The sequence below is a fragment of the Sprattus sprattus genome, assembly GCF_963457725.1.
Source record: "Sprattus sprattus genome assembly, chromosome: 21".
Lineage (NCBI taxonomy): Eukaryota > Metazoa > Chordata > Actinopteri > Clupeiformes > Clupeidae > Sprattus > Sprattus sprattus.
Genome location: NC_137919.1, coordinates 6,997,280 through 7,004,986, shown reverse-complemented (window position 1 = coordinate 7,004,986; position 7,707 = coordinate 6,997,280). Strand labels below are relative to the sequence as shown.

Sequence of the window (7,707 nt, the reverse complement as noted above, 5' to 3'; positions counted from 1 at the left end):
AAGCTATTACTACTTGCCCTATGGGGCTTTTTCTTTTAAAAATATATGCGTTTGATCAAATTTGGTACACAAACCACTACAGCTAAAGCCGTATAATAGTATGCTTGCTTTCTCTAAAATTGAACGACAAGTCAATGAAAACATTCAGTGACATTCACATACTTTTCTACAAGAGTAACACTGAAGGAGGGGAACACAATATGGAGGTCTATTTATGTTAGAGAGAAACGCACAGTATGCATACAGCATAGAGGCGTCCTCGATGGTGTCACCATATTTGCATGTCTACACAGTCTTAACAGCCTAACCCTTCATGACTATTTCCTGCTCAGAGGCCAGACACACTCACAGTCCTTGAGGTTGAAATCACACGGGGCTTTGGCGGACCACAGTCTCATGGTGTTGACGATGTTGTTCCTGTAGCCTGGGACGGGCGTGTCATAAGGCAGCGCCAGGACAACCTGACAACACAGTCATAGAAATAATATATGCAACACAGTCAACATGAGATAATGCCATGGCAACAAGAACACTGACTGACCTGACAACACATTCAACATGAGGCTCAAGAACACTGACTGTCAATCAATTGCATAATCGACAGACAATGTCCAGAAACATATCCGTGCTTGCATTTCCAGATTCTTTATATAGTAGTGCAATTATAAAGTGTATTTATCCTCTAATTATAATAGTTAAAATAATAATTCAAATAAACTTTTAAGATTATTCCCTCTTAATCTCTGAACTCACTATGCTTGTAGTTCCAGACAGTGTGAATGAGACAAGAACAAAACAATTAGACCAGGAAAACACCTGTGGCTGTGAGAACAGGTCTTCACCACTAATCTCTGATGACACACTGTTGTTTCTCACCTGTCCGTCAACCCATTTCACTCCATAAATCAAACACATGACTCAAGCATGGAGTACAGGATCATATCTTTACAACTGTTTTAAAAATACATACTGCATTGTTGTAATGTCTTTTCCTATGCAAATGGTAAAGAATTAATACTGTATATTTTAATACTTTAATACAACATACTTTAAAATGACTCAAACACGGAGTACAGGATCGTATCTTTACAACTGTTTTAAATATACAGACATTATGTATACATTCCATGTGTGATGGACTGCACTGTTGTAATGTCCTTTCTAAGCAAATGGCGTATCATTCAAATTGTCTATGTACACCTAGATATCTAAGGTACTATTATCTTATACAGTACATGTCTTATTTTTTATGATTCTTTAATTGTGATATTCTGTATCATGCCATCTTTGTCTAACACATGATAGTGAGAGTCGAGGAAGGGGTAAAAAACAAGCAGCATAGGAAAAAGACGAATGGGAAGTGAAGGTGTGTTAAACACTCATGTCTGATGACACACTGGGGCCTCTCACCTGTGTGTCCACCCACTTCACTCCGTCAGGGTGGTGCTCTGTCCTGCCGTAGAAGTGCACCGGGCGCATGTACTCAGGGCGGGCCTTCTCCCAAGGGTTGCCATAGCGCAGCCAGTCGTCAGCCTCCTCGATCTGTGACAAGGTGTCAATCACTGTGACATTTGCCAATCACGATATAGTACATCAGCAAACCACTGTTTTCTTATTTTAGACGGCCCAACTTTTACTGCTACTGGAGCCACAGTACCTGCCAGCCCTCTGAGATCTTCTGGTTGAAGATACCAAACTCGTAGCGGATGCCGTAGCCGTAGGCAGCCAGACCCAGAGTCGCCATGGAGTCCAGGAAACATGCTGGGATAAAGCGGAGGAGAGGGTTGATGGAAATACGATTTATGGCATATAGAAGCAGAGGGGGTTGATGGGAATACGATTTATGTCCTATAAACCTATGGTTTATACCGACTTGAAGGAATATCCTCTACGACCCTCACCAATAATGAAGCAGCACCAAGTTGTCTCAACTTATTAGGGAGAGACGAAAGATGAGTGTGTATGTGTGTGTGTGTTTGCGTGTGAATGTGTAGCGTGGTTGGGGTTACCTGCAAGACGAGTGTGTGTGTTTGCGTCTGAATGTATAGCGTGGTGGAGGTGTGTGTGTTTGCGTCTGAATGTATAGTGTGGTGGAGGTGTGTGTGTTTGCGTGTGAATGTATAGCGTGGTGGGGGTTACCTGCAAGACGGCCAAGGCCGCCATTTCCCAGCCCGGCATCTTCCTCCATTTCCTGAAGCTCCTCCATGTCCAGACCAAGCTTGATAAACACATCATCAATAAGCGTCAGTAAGACATCATCACTCATCACTCAGTGCACATCGGTCAGCAAGAAACCCAGACACATCATCATTCACCATCAGCTACATACAACACAGCTATCACCAACTTAGACCACCAATGAGATCATAACATTTTGTATCTTTCTTGTATCTGACTAGAGTTGTATTGTTTAATAAAATAAAGTAGGTAGACTCTTAATTAAATTGATGCCTTAGTGAATAGAAAACTTAATCTGTCAAAATGCAAAACCACAGAACAGCCAAATAGCATTCTGATGCAACAGCAGTGAAAAGAGCACTGTGGTTGGTTTACAAAACTGTGCACTCATGGGCTCTCAGTGAGGATTAGATGAGATGGGACAGTCGGCGCCGCTTTATGACATCACTCATAGCTGACGCTGTGTGACAGGGCGAGAGAGACCTCGGCCAGCCTGGGAGAGGATTCCATTTTACTCTCCTCAGAAAGGGGGAGTAAAAACAAAAAGCCGCATTCCGATACTCATTCAGAGAGAGGGCGTGAGATTACCAAGACTCAGAGAATAACCATAAATGGACAGCATGGCTAGCAGGAAAGAGCTTAGTGGCAAACCAGCAGAGATATTCCTTAGTGTATTACAACAGATTTATTACTACAGATTTATCCAAATAACTGCAGAGTAAAACTACAGATTTATCCAAATAACTGCAGAGTAAAACTACAGATTTATCCAAATAACTGCAGAGTAAAACCTGACAAGGCACTTTCGTTGAGCCGAGTTCCTGGTAAAAAATGTTTTTAGTTTAGTTTTTAGAAGCAATTCCTCTGTATAATTATCTGTCAAATCAAAAATCTTTCAGGTCATTAATTATGTATCTCCATCAAATACATCTGGCTTTTATATAGTGTATCTCCCTCAGTAGTGTTGGAAATGATTCATGGTGATTGGTGGCGTTCATGAACTGCTAGTAGGCTGGTTAAGCCCGGCCCCAGCTCACCTGGTAGATGGCCTCATCACAGGCGTTCTCCAGTGCCAGGTTCACCATGGTGTTCTGCAGCGTCCGTCCCATGTAGAACTCCAGAGAGAGGTAGTAGACCCGCTGCACAGACACACACACACACACACACACACACACACACACACACACAGACACACACACACACACACACACACACACATAAACACACACACACATCCCGACACACACACACACACACACACACACATCCAGACACACACACACACACACACACACACACATCCATCCCGACACACACACACACACACACACACACACACACACACACACACACACACAGGGTTAGACTCCTGCTCTCACACACGCGTGTTTCCTTCTTGTTGTCATCTCAACACCAAACAGGAAGGAATCATACTTGGGGATATAACAGCATTCCTGAACTTCCTGAACTACACTGTTGTACAAGTGTTGACGACTGCAAGTTCATTTTGTACTGTAAGTCAGGCCTACCATAGCTGTGTGCACATGTGATAACAAGGTAAGCAGTTGGAGATCCACTCAACGAGATGGCACCAGTACATTTCAGTTTTGTGCCAAACTACCTGCCAAACTGGCTAGAAAAGAGGAGTATCTGCTTTATTTAAAGATGCATTCCAGTGCAAAGTGATTAGCCTTGGTCATTTCATTTGTATGAAAACCTCAGTTTCTATTTGAAGAGTGCTCTGTTGTACAAGTATTAGTGACTGCAAGTTAATTTTGGACTATTAGTCAGGCCTGCCATATAACAAAGTACTTTGTACAAAGTACAAAGCACATGTAATATCTAAGAGTTGGAGATCTTGTACTGAATGAGACGGCACCAGTACATTTCAGTTTTATGCTTTTATAAGGGCATTTCAAGATCCACAGAGATAATGCCATGGGCAGACATGGCAAAGGACTCTGCACTATTTGACACTCTTGGTCTCTCGCAGCATGTCAAAGAGCCTTCTCATATGTGGCCACACTTTGGATCTGGTGATCTTTTAGGTCTCAACATTGCCTCTGTTATGGAATAAAGAGTATCGACTGAACAAGCACTACGCTTACAGTTCTCCACTAAATGACAAACATTTACAGAGACGACTGCCAACAACGTTTCTATGCGGAATAACATTTATAGAGTTGAGGGTTAGCAACGTTTCTATGCAGAATAACATTTATAGAGTTGAGGGTAAGCAACGTTTCTATGCAGAATACTTGGATTATTTTTTTTAACACCAACCCTATAGTGTATTCTGAATGTAAAGTAGGCATAGAGTAGCCTGGTGACACCAGCCTAAGTATTTCCGCCTGAATTGATTTCAAGCTCATCCTCAGTGTGGCCCAACCCCACCTAACATCGTTTCCAGGCTTCACCCTACAACCGCACCAATCAGCGAACAGTTCAGAGCTGTGACGCAAAACTCGCCCCGTTAGTAATGGAGAGACGGGAGACCGAATGCTTACCAAACGTTGCTGATTGGTTAAGGGAACTCCAATGATTTTAAACCTCAAGCTAAGCACCCGCCCATCTCGGAAACGAAAATGCATGGGGTTGGGCCAGACTGACTGACGAAAAGAAATGGAGTCACAGGCTGGTAATGGCCAGGCTAGGCATAGAGCTGATTTCCCTATAGAATTGCTTCTTCTACAACAATATTATTATTTACGGTATATTATCATTACATTAGGTGTGGAAGGCATATCCATGCCATCATATCTTGCTAATGAAACCTTTAAACAAGTCAGTAGGTGTTGGGGATTGTCTTCAGTGCATACAAAGCAAAGGTCATGAAAGGTCAAGGTCTTTTTAAGCGGGCAGAAATAGCACTCCTCTTTGCATACCTCTATGACCCTCTAAAGAGTTGAAGGGTTAGCCTGCCATCTCTATGCACTGAGATGGAGGAAAGGGCTTGGAACAGACGACTTCCTTGTTAAGGATTGTTTGGAGAGAATGGATGGTTATAAGTCTCTGTGAGTGAGTGTGGGTGTGTGTCTGTCTGTGAGAGTGTGTGTGCCTGTCTGTGAGTGTCTGTGAGTGTGTGTGTGTGTGTGTGTGTGAGTAAGGCTGGCATTGACATTTGTGTCCCAGTATAAATAGAAGTACTGATTGGTCTTTGGAAAGGTTAGACAGTACTGTTGAGATGCCAGCCATTCACAGATAACTGTGGTTCGTAGCTTGCCAACACAAACTCGAGGGTCAACTTCCTGACACACAGTGAATGACCAGTTCCTATGAGAGTACATACAGCATAATGCAGTAGGCCTTAACCACATAGATCATCACTTTCTTCACTGCCTACTATGTAACACACATAGAAAGCATTGATAGTAAACCACAATTAGACCTGTGATTCTGGTCCAGAATTAGAGCTATGGCCTACGTATGTGTGAGCCTGGTATGTCTGATGTACTGTTGTTACATGTGTGTGTGAGAGACTGTGCTGCAGGTTTGTGTGTGTGTGTGTGTGTGTGTGTGTGTGTGTGTGTGTGTGTGTGTGTGTGTGTGTGTGTGTGTGTGTGTGTGTGTGTGTACCATACTTATACTGTTCTATGGAGGATGCATTGTTCTGGTAATGAGAACATGAATTTCATGTTCTGTTTTGTTGGTTAATCCCATTGTCAGTTTGTTAGGCACAGGTAACCTGTGAAGGTGTGCATTGGAAGGATGGTAGATTGGCATTCTAAGGCCCTGAGTGAGTCGGCTGGATCTGTGCCAAACAAAGGGCAGAGTGTGTGTGTGTGTTTGTGTGTGTGTGTGTGTGTGTCGGCTGCTGTAAGGGTTCAAAGCTCCATTAAGATATAGAGGATCCTGGTGCAGACCACATGATGCATGCTTTTGATTGAGTTATGTTTAAAAGGGCTCGGACCAATCCAGTTTTATCCTGATATTTTCAGTGTGACCGTGTCTTTTGTGATTGGACAAATATATTGTTAAAGAACCAAAATACAGAAGCAGCTCTCTTAGAGCAAGAACATACATGAACAGACACCAACAGAACATTTGCATGCGATAAAACCTTTCGATTGTCACATTTGAATGAACACGTTTGACGTGTTAGCTGAATATTTGAACCTGTTGATAATCATATTTATTTATTTGTCTGTGTCTGTTTAACAAAGGAATATGCCTACATCTTAATATCTTCAAGATATGTTTAATGATAGACCACTGTTCAGCTTATTCTTCTGACCCATGGAAACAGATAGATTTTGCATTCATTAAGATCGCATCAGACTGACATTCGTCACATGATTATATAATACATGCGGGCTCTGAAATCCACCGCACTGGATGCAGCTGTCACAACGGTACATTTTGTACATAACTAATTTTGGACAAAAAGAGAAAATACATAGCCTATAAAAATAGCAATGTCGATTTGTCCGAATGAAATCAGTTTCAAAACTCTAAAAAGTGTCATGCTTACATCTCTTATCATCAATACTCTGACAGAGTCACACAATGTACCCGATGGAGCCGACCCCTCCCCCTTGTTCACATGCAGTCAGTGTGGTGTACGTGCAGTGAGGAGAGAACTACGACATCGGGCTGCTTACTTTGGGATCTTTCTCATAGTAATGCTGTTGCGTGCGGATCCATCTTCCGACCAGGTGGTCGCGAACCGTGTGGGCAAGTGCGAAATAGTAGTCGCGTCTGGTCGCCACATTGCGGTCTTTCACCAGCGTGAAGTGGAGATGTCGGTTGAAATTGATCTTGAGGTCTGCAACATTTTCAACGCCGGCCAACCCTCGCACGGAAATTTGCTTCCTCTTTTCCTGGTCTGTCAGTGGCTTCGGCATCCTAAAAAGTGTACTTAATAGCTTTTTCTAGTGAAGATGGCCTGTGCGTCGGGATGCCAAACTGACAGTCAGTGCGCGTCACTATTTTCACCTTCAGACTAGACCGTTCGTGTCTTCACAGCACCGACTGAAGTTTATCTTCTGCAGCTCTTTTATATGGAAGAGTAATTTATTTCGATGGAGGGCGGGCCTTAGCCAACTTCGGCCAATTGACCTCCAGTGATGTATTTTAATCTCGCGATTCTCAAAAGAGACGGATTAAACCAACGGCAATTAGTTCAATATTATTTCGACATGTTATTACAGCATGTGTGTCGACAGTGATTCAAACAGGCAGGTCTGTTCAGTAAAAATATGTATTTTAATATTTTTCACAAATATTAATGCCGATGTTGCAGGCTAGGCCTATACAGCCACTGACTTGTTGAATTCAAAATAAGAACCAGAGCCCAAACAGTCGGGTTGCCTGCGCATTGGCTATTTAAACTTCCAGTTTCTCCTTAGGGTGTGATCTTTGTGTTAGACCATCTGACTACAGCATCTATATTTAGACACTTTGTTTCCCCCTGGCAAGCCCATGAAATGTGCACAGTGAAACTGCAGTCAGTTACTCCTGTAAGACATTGTGTTGGTGTCAGACAGTTCATAAAGTCAGAGCAACTGGCTGACAAAAAAAATAATTTAA

At 42.6% G+C, this 7,707-nt stretch overlaps 1 protein-coding gene across 1 annotated transcript in view; it reads right to left on the bottom strand.

The window, feature by feature from the left end:
- The window catches only part of pygmb (phosphorylase, glycogen, muscle b), a 16,228-nt gene extending 9,100 nt beyond the window's left edge, over nucleotides 1-7,128 (bottom strand). The window contains exons 1-6 of the mRNA XM_080859960.1: nucleotides 6,780-7,128; nucleotides 3,216-3,317; nucleotides 2,140-2,218; nucleotides 1,658-1,761; nucleotides 1,411-1,542; nucleotides 350-461 (exon numbers count right to left, since the gene is read on the bottom strand). Of these exons, the coding sequence (XP_080716086.1) occupies nucleotides 350-461; nucleotides 1,411-1,542; nucleotides 1,658-1,761; nucleotides 2,140-2,218; nucleotides 3,216-3,317; nucleotides 6,780-7,022 (772 nt within the window). The 5' untranslated portion in view covers nucleotides 7,023-7,128. The remainder of the gene's footprint in view (nucleotides 1-349; nucleotides 462-1,410; nucleotides 1,543-1,657; nucleotides 1,762-2,139; nucleotides 2,219-3,215; nucleotides 3,318-6,779) is intronic.
- Between the last annotated feature and the right edge of the window lie 579 nt (nucleotides 7,129-7,707).